Source organism: Grus americana, chromosome 1 (genome assembly GCF_028858705.1).
Source record: "Grus americana isolate bGruAme1 chromosome 1, bGruAme1.mat, whole genome shotgun sequence".
NCBI lineage: Eukaryota > Metazoa > Chordata > Aves > Gruiformes > Gruidae > Grus > Grus americana.
In genome coordinates this window covers 32,423,555-32,450,612 of record NC_072852.1, presented here as the reverse complement: position 1 = coordinate 32,450,612, position 27,058 = coordinate 32,423,555, and the positions used below count along the sequence as shown (strand labels likewise).

Genomic DNA, 27,058 nt, shown 5'->3' with positions numbered 1-27,058 from the left:
TAATTATTTTCTAATATATTACTACAGATTTTGGGTTTGAATTTAACATTCATTTAATATAAAACATTCACATTAAATTATAACAGTTCAGTTAACTAGTGCAATAATAAACTATATAACGTATTTGTATGTTCGTTTCTTCCTCTTCTCCTTTATTTATAACCTATTTTCCCTCTCCTTTTAGATCTATTTGTTGGCTCCCTTGGAATTCCATTACTTCTTTCATCTTTCATTCTCTTTCATTTCCATCTTCTCTGCATTCTTACCACACATCTCCATTCTTTTACAGTTATATAAGAATTCTGAAGTGAAAAACCATCATGGGTAAGACCACAGCAGAAGATTCTTGTTAACGTCAAATCTTCTCTGCTTGGTCCCTCCTCCTGTAAATTCCTCAGCTGTGTCCCTGTTCTTGTCTCACCACATCCAGTCCTTCTTGCCTTATTTAATGTTCTCCTCTTTTTCCTTCATAATATAACTTCCCATTTGCTCAAATGTACTCTTCCTTCTTTCCATTTCCTCTCCTTTGGTCTCCACAATAAACTTCCCTTTCCTTCTTTCCCCCAAATTTCTTGCCTGATTCTTCTGCTGCAATTAAACTGTTTCTTCCCTTAATAGAATGTTTCTCCTTCCCACATTTCCCACTGCCTTTCCACAATTGTGCAAAAAACAGACGTGGCCCAAAATGTAGCTTTTTCTTGCTTATGACAGTTGACAGAGATCATGCAGCAAGGGATCTAGACTGTAAGAGTACTTCTTTGATCCCTAGCTTTTTAAAGTACCAGGTCCCTTTGTAAGAGGAAAAAAAGCATCTGCATAATCAGTATTTCCTCAGTTTATAAAAACAAAACTGATGGAAACTGCTAGTGACAGAGTTCCAGTGTACTCCTATCCTAGGAACAGAGTTTATTTTGCAAAACACATGCCTGGCTCCTCCTGACAGCAATGGAAGTCATGATCTTGGGCAGATACGGTCTAGCCCTTGGAAAACTGCATGCTAAAAACATATAGAAAAGAACGGAACTAAAATACTTTTTCTGAAGCTGTTGAAAACCAGTCAGTGTTCTGTATTAACTATTCAGCATTTCTGTTTATGGGAAAAAAACAAATCAAGAAAACATTTTTCTATTGAAATGAATGCCTTTAATGTGAAACACAAGTAAGAACATATCACTTTGTATAAATCCTGTTGGATTATCATTGTTATTCTGAATAAATTTTAACTTATCTTTTATCTTTAGTATACCTATGGCATCAACCTCATATTAACAGTTGAGAACTCAAACTAAAAGAGCTTACAAGAACATAGTGAAGATGAAGACTTATGGAGATAAGGCTAAAAAATGCATTCATATTATCATCTCCACAAAAGCTGTAATACTGGTACTAAACCACCAACTACACATAATGAGTTACGGAGAGACGTGTTTCGAGTAGTTTTGATGGGGTGGGGGGGAGAGGAGAAGGAGAAAGACAGAAGGTTGCAGATTGCTCTCTGAACTGAAACTACAACTCTAAGAAACATCAAAAGCTGAAAACAGTCACAATTCAAATGTGTCTTAAGACACCAACCTTCTGTATCAGTTGCGCTGCTGATAACATTTGTGAGTTTGGCTTTCAGACTGGTGTATGTAACATTTGTCTTTCCCTCGCTTTCGTAGCGACCGGTGCCCAGCGATATTAGACACTGCAAGGGAACACTTGGCCAAAGACACTTGCACTCATGAACTGCAAGTGCAGAAGGATTATTTAGAAGCAGACCTCCATCCTGTAAATTAAAAATACAGATGTTAGTACTATATATAACATATGGTCATAAAAAAACTGTGACTATAAAACAAACTAGCATAATGCTAATACGCAAAAATCAATTAAATCAAGCATTAATTTCTATCTTTGGTGCAACTGTTCTGTTTGTGCCACGCAGCAGCTGCTGTCAGAGAAGCACCTGGGTCTGTGGTCAGTTTTGCTCTTCTGAGTATGGCACAGAAGAGGTAGGCTGAAACAGCAGCATTCCCTGGAGTATCTGAAGTTATGACTTCATCTTCTGTAGACCTTTTAGGTAAGACAGATACGCACATTGACAACTTTTTAAACAATCAAAAAGTCCGCATCCTAAAATGTTTATTACTGGTATTACAAGGATATATTCTGTAACAAAATCCAGTCACTACCTGCAGATTCTAAAATTAAAAAAAAAAAAAAAATCACAGGAGCTAAGCTTGGCCAAAACTACTTTATAAGCACAGTCATTAGATAGGATGCTACAGCCTGGATTTAAGACTTGGAAAATCTACAGAATCATTCAGGTTGGAAGGGCCCCTACTGTGCTTTCCTGGTTCAGCACCCCTGCTCAAACAGGGTCATCTCAAGCACGTTGCCCAGGGCCACATCCAGTTGGGTTTCAGAGTATCTTCACAAATGGAGACTCCAAAACCAATCTGGGCAACATGTTCCACTGTTTGACCACCCTTACTGTAAAATCTTTTATTGTGTTCAGGTAGAATTTAATGCATTTTAATTTGTGCCACTGTCTTTTGTCCTGCCAGTGGGCACTGCTGGGAAGAGCACTGCTCTCTCATCTTCATTCCCTCCCATCCTTTATTTGTACAAATTGATAAGATCCCCCTGAGCCTTCTCTTCTCCAGGCTGAACAGTCCCAGCTCTCTCAGTCTCTCCTCATATGAGAGATGCTCCAGTCCCTTCATCTTTGTGGCCCCGTGCTGGACTCGCTCCAGCGTGCTCATGTCTCTCTTGTACTAGGGAACTGGACACAGTACACCAGATGTGGCCTCAGCAGTGCAGAGAGCAAGGAGCACCTCCCTTGACCTGCTGGCCACACTGTTTTTAATGCAGCCCAGGGTGCTGTTGGCCTCTTTTGCCACAAGGGTGCATTGCTGGCTCATGTTCAGCTTGTTGTCCACCAGGACCCCAAGGTCCTTCTCTGCCAAGCTGCTTTGCAACCACTCAGTCCCAGTGTGGGTTGGTGCATGGGGTTTCTCCTCCCTAGATGCACAACTGTGCCTTTCCCCGTGCTGAACTTCATGAGAACTCTCCAGCCTGTTGAGGTCTCCCTGAGTGCTGGCCCAACCATCTGATGTACCAGCCATCCCTCCCAGGTTTGTTCCATCTGTGAACTTCCTGCAGGTGCACTCTGTCCCATCACCTAGGTCATTAATGAAGGTGTTAACTAATATTTGCCCCAGTATTGACCTTAGGGGGTACACCTCTAGTGATTTGCTTCCAAATGAACTTTGTGACACTGATCACAACTCTCTGGGACTGGTCATTCAGGTAGTTTGCCATCCACCTCACTGTCTGCTTATCTAACCCATACTCTGTCAGCTTGTCTATGATGTTATGGGAGGTAAGTGTGAAAGGCTTTACTAAAGTTGAGGTAAACAATATCCACTGCTTTCCACTTGTACAATAAGCTAGTCACCTCATTGTAGAAGGCTAGCAGGTTGGTCAATCATGAGTTCCTCTTTGTAAATCCATGATGACTACTCATAATCACCTTCTTTTTGTTCTTCATGACTTTAGAAATCCTTTCCAGGAGGATTTCCTCCATCACCTCCTAATGGATTAGGCTGAGGCCAAATAGCCTGTAGTTCCCCAGAGCTTTCTTCTTGTCCTTCCTGAAGATAGGAATGATATTTGCTCTCCCAACCTCTCCCATGGTGATCATGAATCACCATGATCATTTAATCAAGAGTCACCTTGCAATGGCATCAGCCAGCTCCATCAGCACTCATGGGTGCAACCCATCAGGCCCTATATAGTTATGTATGTCCAGTTTTTTTAACTGCTCCCTGACCTGGTTCTCCTCCATCAACTGCAAGTCCTCCTTGCACCAGACTTTCCCTCTAGCTTCAGGGGCCTGGGATTCCTGAAAGCTGTTTTTACTGGTAAAAACTGAAAAAAAGGCAGAATTACGCATCTCTGCCTTTTCCATATCATTTGTCACCAGCTCCCCAGCCCCATTCAGTAGCAGGCCTGTGTTTTCCCTAGTCTTCCTTTTGCTGCTTATGTACTTGTAGAATTCTTTGTTGTTGTCCTTCACATCTCTCTCCAGGTTCAACTCCAGGCCAGCTTTTGCTTTCCTAACTCCATCTCTGCAAGACTGGAGAGGAGCTCTATAGTCCTCCTGGGTCACCTGCCCCTGCTTCCTTTTTATGTCTGAGTTCAGTTAGGACTTCCTTGCTCATCCATGACTGCCACCTTTGCTTGATTTCCTACTTGTTGGGATGGTCCTTTCTTGAGCTTGGAGGAAGTGATCACTGAGCATCAGCCAGCTCTCCTGGACCCCTCCTCTCTTCAAGGCCATAGCCCAGGGGATTCTTCCCAGCAGAACTCTAAAGAGGATGAAGTCTGCTCTCCTGAAACCCAGGGCTGTAGTCTTGCTTTTTTCCCTTCTCCCTTCTCTTAGGATCTTGAACTCCATCATCTCATAGTCATTGCAGCCAAAGCTTTCTTTAACTTTCATGTCCCTGACTAGTTCTTCAGTGTTCATAAGCATGAGGTCCAGCAAAGCACCTTTCCTTGTTGGCTCCTCCATCAACTGTGCCAGGAAGTTGTCAGCAATGCACTTGAGAAATCTCCTAGGTTGCTTGAGCTCTTCTGTATTGTCCTTTCATCAGGTATCAGGATGATTTAAGTCCCCCCCGAGAACCAGGCCCTGGGAACACGAGGCTTCTTTAAGTTGTCTGAAGATGAGAATTCAGCCCAAGACTAATAGGAACAAAGCCTACTCTCACAAGTCTGAACGTGAGGAGAGACATCTTTTGGCAGCAACATGTCAAAAGCTTAGGCGATGCAGCTGGGATAAAATACTTTAGTAAGAATCAGTATGACTGACAGTAAGTCTGAAAAGCAAACAAGAAGATTTTTATCTAGCAAGTCTCAAAAAGTATGTTCACCACTTTTTGGAAGTAAAATGATCTTCTCTCCAACTAAAAAACAGATTACTTTGAATTTAACAGGACTTTACATATTGGGAATGTCTTAAAAAAAAAAAAAAGCAGTTAGAGGCAAAACTTAAGCTGAAAACATTATTGATAGCAGAGATGAATATCTTTATAGCCATTCAAAATCTATACCAAGAAACCATGTAAAATATAAAAGAAACAGAATATTGACTACAATAAGCATTATGCAAAAGCTCCCTGAACTCCCTATATCCTATACCTGACCATCACAAGAACAATTAAAGCAACTCTACCCTGGAAGAGCTTAGAATAAAAAAAAAAATGGTGTTGATAAACATTTTGCAGAAACTCCTTTTAACTACAGCTGTGCTAGATAAATAAGTAAAAACAGGATTACTGAGCTTAGTTTTTTGATTTTTTTTTAATTAAGCTTTCATTTCAACCTACAAAAAGCTCTTTGAACTCCTTCTGGATACTGTCCGCTTTGCTCAAAACACTGCTAAAATGAATCGTCTCTTCAGTGCCTATTATCCTTTGCTTATGTTTAAATTAGCTTCTACACATAAAACTAAATACAAGGATGTTTTTGTCCTTGATATAATTCCCCATGACTCTTAATCATATGATTTAATGATTTAATCATTTTAATGATTTTTAATTGTAATAGTTACCTTTGTGGAGCTTGCTTTTTTAAATCCTAGATTAAAAACATGCTTACCAAACAATTTCTACTGATCTTACAATATAATTTAATTCAACATGATTGCTTCACCATGGGAAAATAAGTGTTATCAAAAATTATGGGGTATATAATACTAGAATACTACAATATTTTTGTAATATTGACAAATAAAGGATCAAAGGAAGGTAAAGTACACACACCTAAACATACCAAATGTGTACTGTGATGACACCAACAGCTTTGTGTAATGATTTCCATATTTAAACATTCTCCAATTTAGGTTTATTGAAATGATACTAAGTATCTACTCCTCATAATTTTAAATTTTGACACCTTTCACATAACTTCTAGCATTTATATAGATACATATCATTTTTAAAAAGTTAGAAGTAGGACTCAATAAGGAAAGCAATTGATTTTTTTTTTTTTCCTCTCCAAACAGATTATGGTTGATAATGATGACATCCTGATCAATATTGTGCTTCAAATCAGCTCATTCTGTTAAACAAAGATATTCATCGTACTGCTCTTTTGGTTACAATGATCAACTACTGAAGCAGTAAACAACATTATTAGTTAAATAGGACTATTAAGGACTCAGTGAAGGAAATACTGCAATAATTTAATTCTGCAGCTCCAGAAACCTTAGAGCTAATTACGTCAAAGGCTGAAATTCTTGTGGAAAAATATTTCACAAGCTTTAAAATTAGTTGCAATGATTTCACATGTATGTGAATTCTAAAAAAAACTGTAAACCACAAAGGATTTTCCACTTCTAATATTACATAACAGAAACTAACCTTTCTGATTCTGAATAATTCTTCTATCTTCATAAAACTGAACAAAAAGTCCTTCCTGAGAAATATATTAAACTAGCAATACAGAAATATGAGAGTCAGATCTACATTTACATTTTTAAGAAAGTAATTTTAAGAAATGATGACATATCCTCCTTTATGCTTGTCTTTGAGACACTGGAATACAATTCCAAGTGACTGATTCCATAGTTTCATGCATAATATATACTGAGATCACAAGAATCTTCACTGATCCTTGCTTGGAATTCCTATGTATTTAGTCTGTCAATTTGATTTGGAGAAATTCTAAATTCAGTATATTTTTTTTTTCCTGATTCTGCTGAAGTTATTCTATAGTAATATTATAAAAAGTAATCTAAATTATCTATAGCTTATCAATTAAAATATTTTTACTGTAAGCACTCAGCTTTAAAAAGATGTTTATAAAAATACACTAACCAAAATACAATATAACCAAAAGACTGAACGATTGCTAGTAGTATGGAATGTCTTGGCCACTAACACAATCGCTTTCTCTTCCATATGAGCTTCTATGGGCTTTCTTGCCACTCCAAGGTTTTGTGCAGTTGAAAAGCTGGAAGTAAACAATGCAAATTTATCTGATTTATGGGTACAGAGATGCCTGTTGGCCAAAACCTGAATTCTTGTTTATCTCTATTTCCAGAATGAGGTCATTCATTTTATGAGTTCATTCAATTTCAAATGCTCCGTTTTCTTGGTACAATCTCTTGCCTTTGATCCACCTATCTCTCAATTTTAAATTTAAATTTTTCAGTTAGTATGATGGTAGAATTAGGATCTTGCCATTCTGCAGGAGGGAAGAATGACAAACCAAGGATAGTAGTAATCCAGAAGCAAAAGTTTAACCCGAACAATTAAATTTATTGATCCAGGCCATGGACTGAAAGACATCCATAGTTGGGGAACAAACAAAAGCCAACACTAGTACAATACTTTTTAGAAATACAGCAAAGTGGATAGTTGTGATGTGCTATGGGGAAAAATATGATAATCACTGAAAAGGTTAGGGAAACTAGGAGTACTAGTGACAAGCTGCACCCCATACTCTATGGAATGACTGTGGGGAAGTTCCTTGTGTCTAACTTTCAATATAAAATTGTATTTACACAATAATGCATTTTAGAATGCAAGTATAGTGATCAGCAAATGCCAACATTAGAGAGATGTGCAAAATACATTAACAGAATGCAACCTTCAAAGTGTATGAATATTGTTGCATTCTTTGTGCCCGTTATCTATTATATGGAATATATTTTCAGAACATAATTTATAATTGAAAAGCATAGATTTCATGCACCCATACTGGCATAGCACAATTCTGATCTCCTAAAGCCTTCATATAAACAAAATAATGCAAACTAAAAAGGATCTTTATACCACATACAATGGTGTAAAAATCTTGTTGATATAAAGTAGTATTTTAAATTATACTATAAGCTTCAGATGCAATTTGAATTCTACAAAGCAATGTTGATTTTATGCGCGACCTGAAACCTTTTCAGTTCCTCCTAAATTTATCAGTTGCTTTTTGACAAACTGGAACGTCTTCAAATGTCCCTCCTTTCATCTATATTATTAGATAAATTGCTATGGTATGGTACTGTCTGCGTGCACACAGGAAAAGAGAAACAATATGAATAGTCTATTAGATAAACTACTAGATTATCGACATACACTTGGGCTATAAGCAAAACCAGTAGGTCAAGTGAAGTGATTGTCCCCTTTTATTCAGTACTCGTGAGGTCAAACTGGGAATACTGTGTACAGTTTTGGAGACCCAATTGCAAGGCACTGAAAAACTGAAATACGTAAAGATGGTTTGGGGGCTGAAGGACATAACATATGAGAAGAGATGCAGGAAACTGGGTTTACTTAACCTGGAAAAAGAGAAAGCCAAGGAGGAATCCAGTCACAGTTTTCCACTACCTAAAGGGGGACAAGACACAGCCAGACTCTTTGAAAGAGTGCAGAGTAAGAACCAGAGAAGCTGTGGAATCTCCATCCTTGGATATTTTCAAAACTCAAATGGGTAAGGTCTTGAGCAACCTGACTGAATTTTGAGGTTTATCCTGCTTTGAACTGAAGGCTGGACCAGATGACCTCCTGAGGTTCTGTCCTCCTCCAATTTTCTTAGGATTCTACTCTATTTAAAGAAATACTGTATGAGTTATAGATGCATGTTATTCCAGCTGTAAAATGAAATTACTTTTTAAAAGCCAGTCTTATTAGAAATTGAACTTTGTCAGTCCAGGTTAAGTCTTGTGGAAAATTCGAACACGCATTTTCCATAGGCAACTCATACCCTGGAATGTGTAACTGTAAGGGTAACTTACAGGAACTCTCCAAATGACTAAATTGCTGACCAACGTCCACAAAAATGTGCAATTGTCCCGAGCTCTGACTCAGGACTCGGTGTTGGGCAGACAGCCAGAGTAGACCCCTCATTCCCTCTGTTCTCCCATTCTTAGATTGTCTGGCCTTCCCTACATTTCACCATCTCTTCTCATTTAGCTAGTTCTCAATCCAATTGCAAACTCTCTTTTCCACTTCCCAAACATATGTTGAGTCACCCCTTCCCTTTTGCATTCTTCTGTGCTTCTATGGTCAGCACACTGGCAAGTACCACACACTGCTTCATATTCTGAACTTTGCAAAACCACTCCACACTTGAGTCAACTTAATTTGCTGGCAGTACACTGAACACAAAGTGCCATCCTAGGAATGTTAATGCAACTAAGTGCTGAAAAGGGGTTTAGAACTCTCCTCACATCATGCAGGTAAACAGGAAGAAGGCTTTTTTAAACATTTCTAATAAAAATATGGAAGTAATCAAATAAATTAATCTTAAAATGGAGCTTAAAACATATAAACCCAAGCTTGTTAGTGATAGCAAAGCAGTCTCCCAGTCCCTGAGTTCATTACTTTCAGTCTTTTGCCAAAGGCTTTCCAAGTGGTAAATATCCAATTGTTATGTTTTGTTTAATATTTTATCCACTAATTCCCAAGTGAACTCAATGAAATGTTTTTTTAATACAGATTTTTCAAAAAAATTCCCCATGCAAGTGTAACCATATTTTTAAGGCTTGCTGGTTGTTAGCCAGAAGTTTAAAGCTATAGCTCATATTTTCTGTAAGTTTTCTGATAGTTGCAAAACGGCCAGGGAAGGCTCCCTCATGATTTGACTAACAGATCACAAATTATTTAAAACAGGAAAAATGCACCATTTGTAGGCATATGCTCCAATGAAAAGTCTCTGGTGAAGATACCCTGCTTGCCCAGTTCTAGGGATAAAGAAAGGCCTGGTTAAACATTATGAAATAGATGGGGACAAATTCTACAATCAGAAGGAAAAAGTCTCAACGCAAGCAAACGTTCCAGACCACTTGGGAGCCTCATAGCACAGAGCCTTCTGAAAATCTTGTCCCATTTAAATAATTATGGTGAATGTGACTTCATGTATATATTTAAGTCAAAATTTTAGAAACCGTTATTTAAAATTAAGATGTTGGAAAAAAAATCAGTTTGAACTATACTCTACCATGGGCAGTTGTTTCTAACAAGTTCAGAATACTCTGTACATTCATAGGCTATCATTGCATTTCCTAATTTTGTCAGACTCAAGTTGTGCCTCGTAATTGTTCTGTGTAACATCCTGTGCGCTACACAGTTGCACTTAAATGATGCTAAACTTTGTGAAGAAAATAATCTAGAACTGGATGAAGGATGTATAACTTAAGAAAGCCAAGTCTGATATTTGGAAGCTGAGTTTGTTGGCTCCATAGTAACCATTTCACCTCACTGCCTATGCAGACATGCTTTGCATTTTAGTTCACTTTTAGAGACTTGCTCTGTTGTTTACTTTCATGGTCTTTGTGAAAAACTGGAGGCAGAATTAGTGCAAAGTTATCACAGGCTAGGACAAGACAGGCTAAGATTCTGAAAGGACTTTTGAAAAGTATTTTTCAAATTTTATATTTAAAGTCAACATCAAGATAATAAACATGCAGATTAAGGATAGGGCTTACTGCTTTAAATGAGGAGTTTGAAGAGTTGCTGCACTATTACAAGAGGTTACTACTTAGAAAAATTAAAATAACTACTCAAAACATTTACTGTAGTTTCTGTAAGTAAAATAGGTATGCCTTGCCCAATTGTTCTGTAAAATCACCTCATTACATTTACATACGTAGCAGCAAATGTCCTCAGAGTAGAAAACAGGAGAGTTAGTTAACTACCTTTAAGATCTACTCATACAGATAACTTCAAGATTCACATCCTGACCTCTCATTGCACTGGGCACCCAGTGCCATTATGAGAATGTTGGTATATTCACATATAAAGCTGTAAGGTTTGCTCAGTCAGACATCACTGGGATACCAAATTACAGTTTTTAATATACACTTTGTGAAAAAGGAATCTATACATTCAGATTTAACTGTGCAATAAACTAGCCACTATAGCACTCAGCACAAATATATTCTCCTCAATACAAAGGTTACATGATCACCCTGCTCTGTTACATATACATAAATGCCATTTGAAAAACTACACTAATTACGGCTCTCCTCTGGTGAATAATCAGTCAGTCTGGTCACAGTACTACTGAGGATGTAACTGTGGAAGAAGGGCTTCCAGCAAGTACAGGAAATCTTTAGTCCCTGTACAAACTATTTTGACTGCATAAAATACATAGTGTTTTACAAACATGAGACAGTACAGAAGTAGAATTGTTTCCTCTCTATCTTGCTGACAGCAATGTATGGTGGTGACAATATTTCTAACAAATCTCTAAAATGTACAGTGCACTAAAACAATTTCTTTTAGCTAGATTCTAATGGTGGGTCTGATCTACTTTGCTGCATGAGAGATGAGTGAAAAAAAGATCTTTTTAATAAATTAGATAATTTTCTATGAAGCATAATGACCTACGGTTATCTCTCTATACAAATATTTCATGCAATTTATTCAGAAATATTCACCCTTGCTTGATAATCATGCTAACAGGGATGCTATCAGGTCAACTGCATACAATTTATGATGTATTGTGCACTATGCTGATTCCCAACAGAAGACTTAATTGGTGACAGATACTAATGCAATCCTCCTGTACACCAAATTCCTAACAATTTCAGAACAAACAGATTTGGTTACTTAAGGAGAGGCAGAGATGCTCCTTTAAGTTCTTAAAATGAAGGTCTTCTGCTCATTACTTTGTAAGGCTATCTCAAAATTAGAATTTCTCTTCAGACACTAGAAAAACAAACACTCTAGAACTGTGACAGCTAACTGCAGAAGTGTGCACTGAAAAAAATGATTTGCCTTGAACTGGCTAGTGGAAAAATTCTTCAGAAAAATATTTGTACAAAAAATAAAAATTAAATGCATTTGTATTTATGTTATTGAATGACACTAAAATTTCCATTACTGCTGTCTTTGACAGTTTAAAAAAAATCAGACAGTACATTAGCTGCATTTGTGCTTCTACTACACCAGTTGCAAAAAGATAACACTTTATACTGAGATCACATTAAATAAAGTAAAAAAAAAAGTAATAGTTTGAAAGTTTACTGAAAAGTTTCCTTTTCAGTACTGTTCTCTCATACAGTATTTATCTTTTTTCCTAAAAATGAGCAACACTGTAATACACTGTTTGCATACACACAAATGTTATGTTAAATGCTTCTGAGAGCTATCAATATGATTGCTATTATAAGCTAAACATTTAATAATATTTTTTACATTATTTTACCCTACATTAGCCATGTTTGCTCTTGACATTTCTTTAGAATGAATGGTTGGCTGAGGTAGACTGCTAGGTGATTATCTTAAATTATTAACTCATCCCAGCTAGTCATTAATTCACAGAAAATGACCAGCTGCTCTGAAGACATTACTGAATTCATGTTTTTGTGTCAGATACGGAAAATGTACTCTTACACCATATTGATGAAGAATTGCTAAATATTAGCAGACGTCATGAAAGAAAGAATTATTGGGCAATAAAATATATTGTCATTAAAAGCACAGGCTGTGCACTGCAGATTTAATTACATGAATTCTGCAATGCACAACAGAACACATCACCAAAATAGTATTTTAATTTTGGTTCCCAAATGATGAATTGCCTGTAATATTACAAGTAAGGAACATAGTGTGCAACCTAAGAGAAAAAGCTGGCCTGTGATTGAATCTATATTGGCCCCAAACAAAGGCCTGAGCTCGGGTTCTCCCTATGATGTTTGTGAACCACAGGCAAGGTTCAAGAATACACAAAACCCCCCCAACCCTAACAAACAAAACCAACCAAAAATCCCCATGGATCTCAATAAAATCCTTCTGGATTCAGATGACACTAGTGGGCTCAAGTCTAGAAAGTTTGTCCTTTCTGACAACATTTAACTTAGGAAGCATATAAAATCTCTATTTGCTACAATGGGATATATTGGACTAAGGAGAAAGCTCTACTACTTACACAAAAGAAACACATCACTACAAAACCTCCACAAGTGAGCAAGATATCCCAGATCCAGAGATAACCTAATCCTTATGAAAGCTGACCAAGTTAGATTGTCAAAATTTCAAAATTCTTTAAATTTAATTTTCCAAGTTAACAATGTAAATATTCTTAAGATTCAATATATTTTTACATCAATAACCTGATTATTATTATTAATATCACATTGATATTAGTTTTGCTAACTAATTGGTCTATGCTTTCAGCTGTCAGTTTACTAAGGAATAATAAAATGACAGGAAATTCAAAATGCTTTGAGAAAAGCATACAGAAGAGCATGAGGACTAGCAGCGACTCATAAGGAATCTAGGTGATATTATTGGATATATCATTAATAAACGCTACTCAAAACTTGGTCATTCATCTGTTTAAAAATTACAATAATCAGAATGCTGTAAGCTAACTCTACAGACAACATCTAAAACTGAATTTATTACAGACTCCACAAATTTATTTTTATCTTCCACACTGTAATTTCAAACTGAAATTAGAGTTTGCATAAAACCCCCTTTTTATAAAATTATGTAAGCTATGTAAATTTCTCAATATGATTTTATTCTTTATTTGTTGACTCAAACATTAGATTTCATTTCATTGCAACTGAAACAAAGCAGGTTCATAACTAAAGGATTTGATCTTAAAATGGGTAAAATTTAAGAAGCTTCTAATTTAGAAATGCTAATTTTGAATCTGGCGTATCATTCAACTTTGCACAATATGTCTTGGGTCATGCCAAAACACACTGAATAGTCCAGTTTCAAGAAAGACTACTCCAACTGCAGCAGGTGCAATGAAGGACCACTAGGATGATCAAGAGAACACAGAACCTATTTTGCAAGATTGAGACAGACTGGCATATTTAGACAAAGAAAATAAAAAAGGGTATGAGTGCTTTCTATATACACATCAGAAGGGTAAACAGTACAAGACGACAGTTAATTAAACTAGAGAACATTACTGGCACAAGTGCAATTTGTATCCATTAGCTATGAATAGACTTAAAGAGTAAAAATCAGAAATTTTCTAGTCATAAGAAAAATGGAGAAGTATCTTCTTGAAATAACCTTTTACAAGGGTAGCTGCAGCAAAGACAGAATTACAGGTTTATGAACTACAGTCTATGATGCAGTTGGCAATGATGACGGAGGACTGAATTTGACCTGAGGGAAACGGTTTTGTTCTATACTCCCTTATGTTTTTTCCTAAGGAAATGCCAGCTGAAATAATTCTAAATTCTATAGCCCAAAATCTAAAATATATCTGCTACTAAGAAGAGCAGTGTAAATACACTCCCAGTAAAATAAACATTGGAAGTTAAAGAGTCTTTGAAGAGATTGCCAACTGATTTGGGATTTGCAAAATTAACACTACAGATTCATCCTTGTATTGGAAGAGAAGCTCAGTACAGGAAATAGAGCTTAGACATTATGCCCTATTCAATTAATGGGAATGCACTGGGTTTTGAACTAATTATGCACATTTTGTATACATGGTGAAAATTATTCCTATCACAGTATTAAGACCTGTATCCATGACAAGAAGAGGGCATTTTTCTAAACTACAATGCAGAAGGCAAATCAGAGGTTGGATGGTAGCTGACAAAGCATTAGGTGATTGTTCGTATTACGCACCAGACTACTATCTGTCACAAAAAAGCTTTCCTTAAGGGAAGAGGTAACAGTATATCAATAGTGCCACTACATTCTTAGGCTTTTATGTGCAACGAGTATCACAAGGCTATTTCATATGGAAATATGGCTTCATTCAAGTCAGTATTAGACAGATATACAACCTGGGAAAATAAAAATCACAAGCTATCAAGAATTGACAGTAAATTGTTCTTTTTGATCTCAGAAACAGTGGCTGGTAACATCAGATTTCGAGAGCAGCAACCTAGATTGTCTGTACAGAGGTTGCTGAAGTGACTCAGTTCTTAATTCTTCACTGTACCAGTCTCCTCTAATTTTACAAGATTTGTTTTGTAGCAAATATTAGCTGGTAAACAGCATCACTGAAGATATATGGACTCTGCAGTCTAAGCAAAAAAATAGTTAAATGTAATACAGCTCATTTGGGAGTGACACTTGTTTTTCTTTTTTGAATAAGCACTCTGAAAGTTACATTAGCAAACCATCACTCTGAATAACTAGAGATAAACATAATAATGCATCCAAGTTAAATGCCTAAACAAAATATACTCTCAATTTCACTTCACTAAACAAATGTTCCAGTAACACCTCACTTCGCAAGTCCCTGCAGGGAATGTTGCAAGCAGTCTGCTCTGCAAAATACTACCGGTGCAGTAAGCACACCAATTTCATGAAGGCTGATAAACTGCATCACACGTGTCCACCTTAAGAGCTGCTAACCAAACCTCTAGAATTCATAAGAGAAAAAGGAACGCACACATCCATGTGGCTAACACATTCCAGTAAAATCCCTCTTCCTTAAACAGTCGGCGATGTTGCCTCTGAGGCTGTAGGAAAATGTGTATGGCAACAAGTACACAGAGAAACAAAGAAATATTTGTTTCTATCATTGTGAGAACAAGATACACCTATTAAACCACAGTCTGCATAAGCTCTGGTGCATACTGATCACCGTGGCATATCCTAAGAATGAAAAGAACTCCAATGTGACCTATATTCTATGTCTTCTTAGAGCCTGGGAAGCACCCTTGAATCTAATTTTAAAAGCTACCGTGTAAAACCAATTAGGGTAGGATCCACTAAGCGAATCACTTTTGAAGGCCTCTCCTGTAACAAGCTACAAAGACAAAATGGCTTTACAGATTTACTGCCTAATAAAAGGGGAAAGTTTTAAAAATAAAAAAGGATAATACTCAGTTTCTTTATAATGAAGGTGAGACTTGAAATTTTAGTTACATCATATTATTGCACTATACATTTTTTTTTAATTTCTAGGTTGTATTCTCACCACACATCCTGTTACACTTGCATCATTAAAACTCCACTAACAGATTAGCTGCCAATTTAACTGCTTTAGTATCTGATCTTGCTCAAAGTAATTATGATTATTTGAACACTACTGTAACTCATCACCAGCATTTCAATGACTGGAACTGTAATGCAGCAATGAAATCATGGGAAGTTATCAAGAAAAAGGTGATCAAATCCTTTGTATTAAACTGATGACATTTTACTTTGAAAAAAATCTGTGGCTTTGTTAAACTCGGCACCAACACACACACACACACACACACAAGCTCTGCTGCCCTTTTAATTAATCCTGTGGGACAAATTGAGTTTTCACTGTAAAACCTAGTAAATGAAGTGTGCATAATGATTTTGTTAAATCTTAAATTGCTCTTTTAATTAATTGGCAATTTCCTCAGCATACTGTACTACTAAAGTGACATTATTGAGTCCCCCAAATGCTTTTCACACTACCGGGGGGAAAAAAAAAAAAAAAGAAAAAGGAATATATATAAGAAACAACACTTCTCTGTGGGAAGTAGGAAAAAATAAATCAGTGGTTGTAACAGGACTGGGGAGAGGTTGAGACCCTCAGTGATTCATAAATAGATTTTAATATTAAAAAGCTGACATGTGGTGATACAGCTTCTATATTGTAACATCATGACTTGGTTTCTCTTGACTTACACATTTCCTGGAGAAGCATGTTACAGGGATTAAATCCCTTTGAATGTTAATGTGTTCCTCTTTTGAACCACAAAGAATATTAATCCTCCTCCCCTCATCTACCAACAGCTGCACTGTTTTTTCCTACTTGACACAGTGGAACCAGATAGCATGGCATGATTGACCTGAATGTAAATATTGCTATTTGGTTTTGAACTGCTTGCTTTTTGCAGCAATTTAACAACCCTGGCATCAGCTTATCTGCAGCACGAATAACAATAAGTGTTCAGGCACCTAGAAATCTCCTTCTAAACAATTACATGAGAATTGTTTAGAAATTATTGTAAAAATAATTGTTTACCTTTTATTAATAAATTAACACACTTTACAATCCCCTCAAACATTTACAGTGACTAGTACAGGAAGTCAGACTGGAATGTTCCCAGAGAAAGGACATGCATGTGTGTACACAAATACACATGCTTATATAAATATATATATAATGGAAAAGCGAGAGTTAAAGCAAACAGTTACAGTTCAGTTCAGGCACGATTCCAGCATATATATGTAGAGTCATGCATAAAATCTTTGTGAATCCATCTCAATTCCACACATAACTCTCATGCAACTAATTCATATAGTTTGTGAAAGGACTCAAATTTCAACAAAAGCTAGGTAACATAAAACAAGAATACACAGGCTGACCATAAAACAAATCCACTAAATTCGCATTACGAAAATAACTGTCTTCACACACGTGAAGAGTGCTAGGTCAGATCAACTGCCAGAGTGCTTTGCGTTCAGATTTAAATATACAACTGACTGATAAGCCAATACAAAACCTGGTCTCCATATACAATCATAGAATCATAGAACGGTTTGGGTTCAAAGGGACCTCAAAGATCATCTAGTTCCAACCCCCCTGCCATGGGCAGGGACACCCTCCACTAGACCACGTTGCTCAAAGCCTCATCCAACCTGGTCTTAAACACTTCCAGGGAGGGGGCATCCACAACCTCTCTGGGCAACCTGTTCCAGTGCCTCACCACCCTCGCAGTAAAGAATTTCTTTCTAATATCGAATCTAAATCGACCCTCCTTCAGCTTAAACCCATTACCCCTTGTCCTGTCACTACACTCCCTGATAAACAGTCCCTCACCAGCTTTCCTGTAGGCCCCTTCAGGTACTGGAAAGCCGCAACTAGATCTCCCCAGAGCCTTCTCTTCTCCAGGCTGAACAACCCCAACTCTCTCAGCCTGTCCTCATAGGAGAGGTGCTCCAGCCCTCTGATCAGCTTCGTGGCCCTCCTCTGGATGTGCTCCAACAGCTCCATGTCTCTCCTGTACTGGGGCCCCCAGAGCTGGATGCAGTACTCCAGGTGGGGTCTCACAAGAGCAGAGTAGAAGGGCAGGATCACCTCCCTCGACCTGCTGGTCACACTGCTTTTGATGCAGCCCAGGACACGGTTGGCTTTCTGGGCTGCAGGCGCACACTGCTCGCTCATGTTGAGCTTCTCATCAATCAATACCCCCAAGTCCTTCTCCTCGGGGCTGCTTTCAATCCATTCCTCGCCCAGCCTATAGTTGTGCTTGGGACTGCACCGACCCACGTGCAGGACCTTGCACTTGGCCTTGTTGAACTTCATGCGGTTCACACGGGCCCACCTATCCAGCCTGTCAAGGTCCCTCTGGATGGCATCCCTTCCCTCCAGCGTGTCAACCACACCACACAGCTTGGTGTCGTCGGCAAACTTGCTGAGGGTGCACTCGATCCCACTGTCCATGTCACCCACCAAGATGTTAAACAGTGCCGGTCCCAGTACCGACCCCTGAGGAACGCCATTCGTCACTGTTCTCCACTTGGACACTGAGCCGTTGACCACAACTCTTTGAGTGCGACCATCCAGCCAATTCCTTATCCACTGAGTGGTCCGTCCATCGAATCCATGTCTCTCCAATTTAGAGACAAGGATGTCATGCGGGACAGTGTCAAATGCCTTGCACAAGTCCAGGTAGATGATGTCAGTTGCCCTGCCCTTATCCACCAACGCTGTAACCCCATCATAGAAGACCTCCAAATTTGTCAAGCACGATTTGCCCTTAGTGAAGCCATGTTCGCTGTCACCAGTCACCTCATTTTCCATGTGCCTCAGCATAGTCTCCAGGAGGGTCTGCTCTATAATCTTGCCAGGCATGGAGGTGAGACTGACCGGCCTGTAGTTCCCTGGGTCTTCCTTTTTTCCCTTCTTAAAAATGGGGGTTATGTTCCCCCTCTTCCAGTCAGCGGGAACTTCGCCAGATTGCCAGGACTTCTCAAGTATGATGGAGAGTGGCCTGGCCACTTCATCCGCCAGTTCCCTCAAGACCCGCAGAGGCAACTCATCAGGTCCCATGGACTTGTGCACCTTCAGGTTCCTTAGATGGTCTCGAACCTAATCTTCTACAGTGGGTGGTTCTGCATTCTCCCAGTCCCTGCCTTCTGTGACCTAGGCAGTGTGGCTCAAGCATTTGCCAGTGAAGACTGAGGCAAAGAAGTTGTTGAGTACCTCAGCCTTCTCCATATCCTGGGTAACCAGGTCACCCGTTTCATTCCGGAGGGGATCCACATTTTCCCTTGTCCTCCTTTTCTCACTAACGTACCTATAGAAGCTTTTCTTGTTGTCCTTGACATCCCTGGCCAGACTAATTTCTATCAGGGCTTTGGCTTTCCTAACCTGATCCCTGGCTGCTCAGACAGTTTCTCTGTATTCTTCCCAGGCTACCTGCCCTTGCTTCCACCCTCTGTAGGCTTCCTTTTTTTTGTTTGACTTTGCCGAGGAGCTCCTTGTTCATCCACGGGGGCCTCTTGGTGTTTTTGCTTGACTTCCTCTTTGTTGGGATGCATCGCTCCTGAGCTTGGAGGAGGTGACCCTTGAATATGAACCAGCTGTCTTGGTCCCCTCTTCCCTCCAGGGCTTTGTCCCATGGTATTCTACCAAGCAGATCCCTGAAGAGGCCAAAGTCGGCTCCCCTGAAGTCCAGGGTAGTGAGCTTGCTGCACACCCTCCTCGCTGCCCAGAGGATCGTGAATTCCACCATTTCATGGTCACTGCAGCCAAGGCTGCCCTTGAGCTTGACATCCCCTACCAGGCCCTCCTTATTGGTGAGAATAAGGTCCAACATGGCACATCTCCTCGTCAGCTCCTCTATCACTTGGAGGAGAAAGTTGTCATTGACACATTCCAGGAACTTCCTGGATTGCTTGGCGCTCAGCTGCGTTGTCCCTCCAACAGATGTCGGGGTGGTTGAAGTCCCGCAAAAGGACCAGGGCTTGTGAGCATGAGGCTGCTCCTGTCTGCCTATAGAGGGCTTCATCTGCTCGGTCCCCCTGGTCAGGTGGCCTGTAGCAGACCCCCGCTATGATATCCCCTGCCCCAGCCCTCCCTTTAATCCTGGCCCATAGGCTCTCAGTGGGCTCCTCATCCATCCCCAGGTGGAGCTCCATGCACTCCAGCTGGTCATTGACATAGAGGGCAACGCCCCCTCCTCGTCTGCCCTGCCTGTCCTTCCTAAAGAGCCTGTGCCCTTCCATCCCAACACTCCAGTCATAATAATCCATATATGAAGTCCCAAACTTCAAAGCAAGGAAACAAATCCCATTATATTTACTATTCTCAATTTTCACAGACATTTTACAATCATTTTCACATTTTGGCCATCTCTATTCTTTTAATTATTTAGAAATATCAACACTACAGAAGGAGATTATATGTAAGTTAATAAGAAACTAGCATGGTTTATGTTCAGAAAAGAGATTGACTAATTAATTGAAGTTTCCAAGCCATTGAAAAAAACCCAAGAGACCATAATCTTTCTGACACTGTACTACAGTATTGAAGCCTTTGGCATAAATTATTATTTACAACTAACGCATACTGTGCTGATGCACTTTACAAAAATCATGGTACTATTGAGAACATCTAACAGTGCTATGCTTCATTTATTTCTGTAGTTCAAAAGCAGCCCAACCTGCTAGATAGGTTTAAAGTGGTAAGATAGAAAAGAGTATTTCCATATAAACTACAAATGTTAGTATCATACATGACCTGGTTGATGAACTTAATGTGACAATTGCAGTGCATTTTTAGAGACAGTTAACAAAAATTTACTTTCTCATTTATGATATGATTTATAACTTAAGAGTTATTAAAATACTTTGAAAATAATCACAAAGCTATTTTAAACAGGAATATGACTGCATTTAGGGTTCTATTTATTTAAAAACGTATTTATGCATACTTATTCTTTTCAGTTCATTTTGGATACTTTAATGGAGCTAAAGCTCCTGATTACCTTGCATTTTGCACTCAGGTACCATTACACCCAAGAACGTAAGGGTAAATCTGCCACAAGCATGAAGACTCTTACCCCAGAGTTAAAACAAGGTAATTCAGGGAAGCTTGAGCGTGCAGTGGTAGATTTATAATCTGAGACAGAAATCTGCATGAAGGCAGTTATGTAGCATTTGCCATGTAGCACCTTGCTAGATGGCTGTTCATAAAAAACCAAGCACATCCCATAGAACATAGATAATTATGGAAATAGAGATGTGGTAAGAAAAGTGTAATCTGGGGAAAGAAAAGCATGAATGACATGAAAGATGACATCCTTTAGATTCTAAAAGAATTCAAAAGTGTTTCAATATCATGCATGGGTAGAAGAGAGATTTTCAGATGAGAAAAGTTTAAGTCAGAAAATTTAGCATCTAGTTCTACTACAATAAACATTTTTAGTACTGAAAACATATTTAGTTCTTTATGACTTACAAAGATGAACCACATCCTAAGCCCTTGCTTTCTAGTAATTAAAATATATCACCTAGAAAGGAATGGTGAGTTTATCAAACAGTGTTGGTAAGATCCTACAGAAGGCTTTTGTCCAAAGAGTCTGGAGCAAGGAAAAATGAACTAGACTTCATCCTAGCCCTGTGTGACTGAGAATACTGGATCTGATCTCTATTAACACTAATCAAATGATTATATCCTCTGGTCTGGTAAATTGGACTTAAAAGTGAATATAGATTAAATTAATATCCACCTTACTGCATTTCACACAAGTCTGGCAATTCAGAAATGATGTTAAGACAAATAATTGTCTAATCACTATGCAGAAGTTAAGAAATCATGTTGTTTATGTAGCTATTCTTCATACAGAAGCACAGACAGACTTTGATGTACTCTCAATTCAAGGAAAGAGGGGGTGGAAAGGTGAGAAGAGGAAGCAAAGTGCTTCACATAGCTTAACACTGACCCATTCAAGCAGTTAAGGAGCAGCTTGGAACAGCTCCAAAGGCTAAAGCAGCTCCCTTTCCAGTTTTGCTTGCCCAGATGGAAGATGACCACGTTTCAGGATTTCAAGCAGCGCTTCGGCTTGGAATATCTGATGTGTTACACCATTTTTAGCTTTTAAAAAAAAACGTAAAAACTTATTTGCTTATTTCAGGTAGCATTAGATTAAAATGTTTTGGGGAGTACAAGATGTACCATACTGGGGAGGCTGCGGAGTGGAGGGGGAAGGAAGGAGAAAAGAAAAACCCGAAACAAAAAGGGGAAACAGAATAAAACAAAGAACTCTCAGAATCTGGTTGATGTAGTAGCACCATCCTGCCCTCCATGGGAACTCTTCCCCTTCACCCATCGACTTATGCAGAGCTTTTATATAGCTGAAAATAATTATTCTATCTCCTCATAAATGTTAATTCAAAATACGGAAGTATGCTGGGTTCCTTCTGATTAAATTCTGTTTCTGTGTCAATACTTCAATTTTTATCTCCTAATCAAATGAATTTTTCATTATTTCACCTAATACTCCTTATTTATCTGTTAGTCTTTAAACTTCACTATTACTTATGCACATTGCAATGCTAATGAGATTACACAGCCTTTTAATGGACACCATGAGAAATTCTGTAAGTGACCCAGGTACATCTTATTACTCAAAATATGCTATTATTGCTTTCTAGTAGTTAAGGCTAATGCCACCATATGAATTAGTAAGATAGAAGTGTAATAGATGCTTTCTTTACATTTAAGTGATTGAATCCTATGCTATCTTTGTTGAAGGTCTCTGGTTCAGTCACCCTTTGTAGTCCTTTCTGCCACAGATCTGCAATACATCCTTTTAAAAATAAATACTAATGTTTTAAATTAGTATGTAGTGTAAAAAGGATTCTTTCAAAACTCAGAGAACTGCAGAATAATAAAGTGGCACTGAAGGACAAGAACACAATGGTTAAAGAACTACTGAAGAAATTAATTTGCCTTGCTCTTTACTAACTAGGGTCACCAATAGAAGCTGTAATACAATAAATGAGCATACACCATTCGTAGGAGACATTGCTTTATCCTCAAGGGAATTTCTTTTGCAGTTGTCCTCTGAGTTTAATCTTACTGCTGTGGCATCTTATTCTTTTTCCTAGCTCAGAACCAGGGTAGAGCTTAATAAGCTATCAATGGAAAGAATTAAAAGTAGACCGTAAACCAAATTATGCACTAATAAAAGGAACACTGAAATGCATAACTTGATTTTTTTTTTTTCACACTTTATAGTATTGTTAGAGTTTAAGTCATACCATCTGTTTAGTGAAATAATGCTCAATGAAATACCAGTAGTAAGCAGGAAGTCAGAAGAAATTTACAACTCATATAAGGTTTCCTTCCAGGCAGAGAAGAAAGGAACAGCAGAAGAGCCTAAGTTTGTATTAAGACGATGAAGGTTTTTAAGCCTATACCCTTTCTAGTCCTATAAGTGCTATACAAGCTAAAAACTTCCTTTCTTACCCCTATGCATCCTAGATTTCCTTTCTGCTACCAGCTTATCTGGTTAGTTCTGATTCAGAAATTCAGACAACTTTTTTCTCAGGTATAATATTGGAAAATATTTACTAAAGGAGAAGATTTCATCTTACCTGATGAAGATCGTTGCCCAAAATGTACTCCTGAAAGTAACCTGGTGCAGCAGATGATGCTCTAATGGCCTGCCACAGTTTATACTGACAGCCTCCAATATAATGAGACTTAACACCAGGGAAGTGATTGTAGTTTCTAAAAACAAATGCTTTCAGTGGTGTTCCTCTGTTTACAATGGTGCTTACTGCAGCTACCTAGTGAGTTAGGAGGAACAAAAATAGTTACATATGATAGTAACAGTAATGACAACTTCCCACAACATGAAATTCAATTTTATACATTAAATGCATCTCTGCAATCCTACTTTGTTCATTATTTATTTCCTTTTTTATAATGCCTATCTAAATTTTAAAAAGCAAAAGTCAAGAAAAACCCCAAAACAGCCCAAACCCAAACTCCCTAAAGAAAATGCTATTTTTAACCTGAAATTAATTGTTTCCACTAGCTATTCTGTTTCTACCAATCTCTCTCCATTGATATTTAAATAAAATGCTGGTGTCACCTGTAAGATTTTAAATGTTTTGCCTTTATGAATAGTAGTTAATTTTCAAGAGTCTGCAACCAGCAATACAATGCCATTAAATATGAATGTTAGAAAAGTCAACCAAATTCTTTCTCCAAGAAAATGATTACTTAATATTGCTACTGGAGTTAAAGGATTGCAGGAAGAATCTGTCCCAAAGAAAAAACAAAAAGAATCAAACATAAATCTTTCAAGTTTTTTTGTAAGGAGATTGAAATGTCATTAAAAGTCACAGACGTAAAACTGAGTGAAAAGCCAAAAGGGTGTTTCCATAAAACAAAAAGGTATGACTGCAATAGTTACGGGTGAGTGTTAGAATGTGTAAGACCTTTTAGTGACAATGCACCCAGCCTGGCTGGTGCTGTTCAGAACAGTATTTTTAAGCAGACAAGTGGGTGTTCAATTCTATCTTGTTTACTATTTTGCAGAGTAGAGTGTTTTTGGGAAACATTACTCAACAGCACTAGCAGCTGAGGCTGTGCTATTGCTGTATTCATCTCCATTCTTCAGCTACAGAAGTTAAATCATTTAATTCACAGTAAGTCCATCCTTACAAACAAAGAAAACAAGAAAAGTGTAAATTCTATATGACAATGCAGAAGCAAACCACGTGATGATTCATACTCCATCATTTGACAGAGGAACAGTTTCCTGGTTTTGTCAAAAGGAAGGTTTTGTTCTAAGCACTACTAGAAGCAGTAAAAAAAAACCTTCAGAAAATTTAATAGAAACTTATCAAACTGATGCTTGAAATTATTTTTTTGTAATACCCATATACACTTCCACTTCATGATGCAGCCTAAGTTGTAAAGTGCTGAGCACCTTCTGGAAAAAATCCATCTTGCCATGAATTTTACAGCAGCAGAGCACACAACTGCATGTTTTGGTTTTGCTGCGCCTTGTAAAGAGTGCCACCTCTGCCAGCACTACAAAGCTATTACTGGGAATAGCTAGTTTCAACTCTATTTATATTCACATTTTATTACTGAAGAACATGGAAGAAAGCCAAAGATCCCAGTTCAAAGATAACTTTCAAGTCAACATAGGATAGCTTCTCTCTGAGAAAGCAACATGCCACTCCAGTCTTTTCATGTCCTTGTTTTAGACATGGACTAGGAACAGAGTCAGTCAAGCACGTTTCTATGTTTAGAAAAATGTGAATATCTTCCATTTAACAGTAAAGCATTGAATATAGTACTATGACACCAAACCACCTGTTAATTACAGATTGTTCTGAAATATGTGCTATTATATTTCTCTTCTTTCTTCACACCCCATCCTTCACCAAAAATAAAATACCCATGCTGTCTCATCTTTCACTCTCGTGCTGCTGCTGTATATAACACCCTTCCAATTAATTGGTGCCCTTTAGATCATACAGAAAGAGGAGAGATCTCAGGGCCTGTGACTGGAGAAAACCTGGTAATCCAGATCAATTGAGGAGAAACCCTGTTCTCTCACTACACAGTAACACAGACCACAGCTGACACGACAGCATCACCAGATACGAGAATTCTCTTATATGAAAAACCAAACTCTGCACAACTTCACGAAGTTGACCTAGTATTTCTCTGCTTATAAGCCTTTTAACATCTCTGAAACATATTCTAACTTAAAATATGATATAAAAATATGAGAAATTGCTGCAGAAATTTAAGAATCTAATGAATTTATATCCTTTAAAAGCATGGGTTATCTCATATGGAAGCTTGGAGAGTATCAACACTCATACTGTTTATCCAATATTCTTCTAGGGATAATACTCTTACCGAGAACTCTTAAAAGTACTTGTGGAATACACAATTAGTATTCACCTTAGAAAACTGTACATACCTTCGGACATTTGGAATTTCTTGCAGTTTCAATCATAAGATTTGAGCCCATTTTTTCTCTGCAAATAAGTGTAAGAAATTGAAAATTCTTCATCAGTTTAGCATGAAGAAAAGACGTACATTTTTATTATTCTTACTTCTGAGAACTTTGCATTTAAAAGAAGCAATGCTTGGATTTCATTTTAATAATTGGATTTCTACAGTTGACTTCAATGGACCAATATCTCAAACCTTCTAGGCTGTTGGAAATAAGTTTGACGAGTGATTGAGGTCTTGATTCAGTTACTCACTTCACCACATACTTAACCATAAATCATCAGGAATACTCAACTACTTTATGAAAGGAAAACGTAGTACTTTGCTACATTTAAGAATCAAAAAAAATCAACATCTTTATTAAGCAGTTTTATAGAAACGAAAACTATTCTTTTGAACTGTTATGAAAACAAAAGCTAAGGAAAGACAACATTCAACATGATTTAGAAGAAAGTTAAAACATCTAGAGGTAATCTTCCATAATAATTCAATATGCATTTAACATCCATTTTGCAGGAAGAATTTTTTCATATGCATACATTTTTATCAATCTGACAGTGAAATCACACGAACAGTCAGCATTGTAATTTATCATCACATCAGCATTAGGATCAGTATTCTAATTGCTAACTAGACAGTAACCCTCCTACATAGTTGCAGGAGACTGGAGGATATCAACATCCTAGCCCATAATCACCCATCAGAATCTATTTCAACTTCGATTTGCTTACAGAAAAGGTATAAAACTCCACAGAGTGGGTGCTCATCCAAACAGGCTTTCATTTAAATCAGCAAGCCTTCTCCCTCCCCTTGTACACAGCACACACAAACACATGTGGTGCATCTACCTTATTCTGCAAAGATGGTTTTCAGTATTGCCACACTTTTTATGTAAGGTGGTTCCATGTGTTGTTGTTAAGAGATCATCCATCTATAGCTCGCACTACTGTGACAGTAGGTAGTAGTGCTTCCACTGTTAAAAACAACACCTTGATCAATCTAGTCAGGTCAGAAGATAAAAGAAGCTTTAAATGCTACAATAGCAGTAGTCCTCAATATAGACAGTAAATTGTATTTGGAAGTAGAACAATTTACTCTTCCACTAGTGGATATCTGTGTTTGAAGGATGGCTGTGTACATGTCCCTGAGAGGGAGG

The 27,058-nt window shown here is 37.9% G+C and overlaps 1 protein-coding gene across 9 annotated transcripts in view; it reads right to left on the bottom strand.

Annotated features, from left to right (window-relative positions):
- Window positions 1–27,058, bottom strand: part of PNPLA8 (patatin like phospholipase domain containing 8) — a 45,566-nt gene that overhangs the window by 1,330 nt on the left and 17,178 nt on the right. For 5 of the 9 annotated variants that reach the window (XM_054812044.1, XM_054812210.1, XM_054812157.1 and 2 more), the window contains 4 exons: window positions 25,868–25,925; window positions 23,511–23,705; window positions 9,671–9,730; window positions 1,573–1,768 (listed from right to left, as the gene is read on the bottom strand). In XM_054812044.1, coding sequence (XP_054668019.1) covers window positions 1,573–1,768; window positions 9,671–9,730; window positions 23,511–23,705; window positions 25,868–25,925 — 509 coding nt within the window. Of the gene's footprint in view, window positions 1–1,572; window positions 1,769–9,670; window positions 9,731–21,853; window positions 22,006–23,510; window positions 23,706–25,867; window positions 25,926–27,058 lie in introns of those variants that run through there. The other 4 variants (XM_054812095.1, XM_054812340.1, XM_054812286.1 and 1 more) reach the window with 2 other exon arrangements.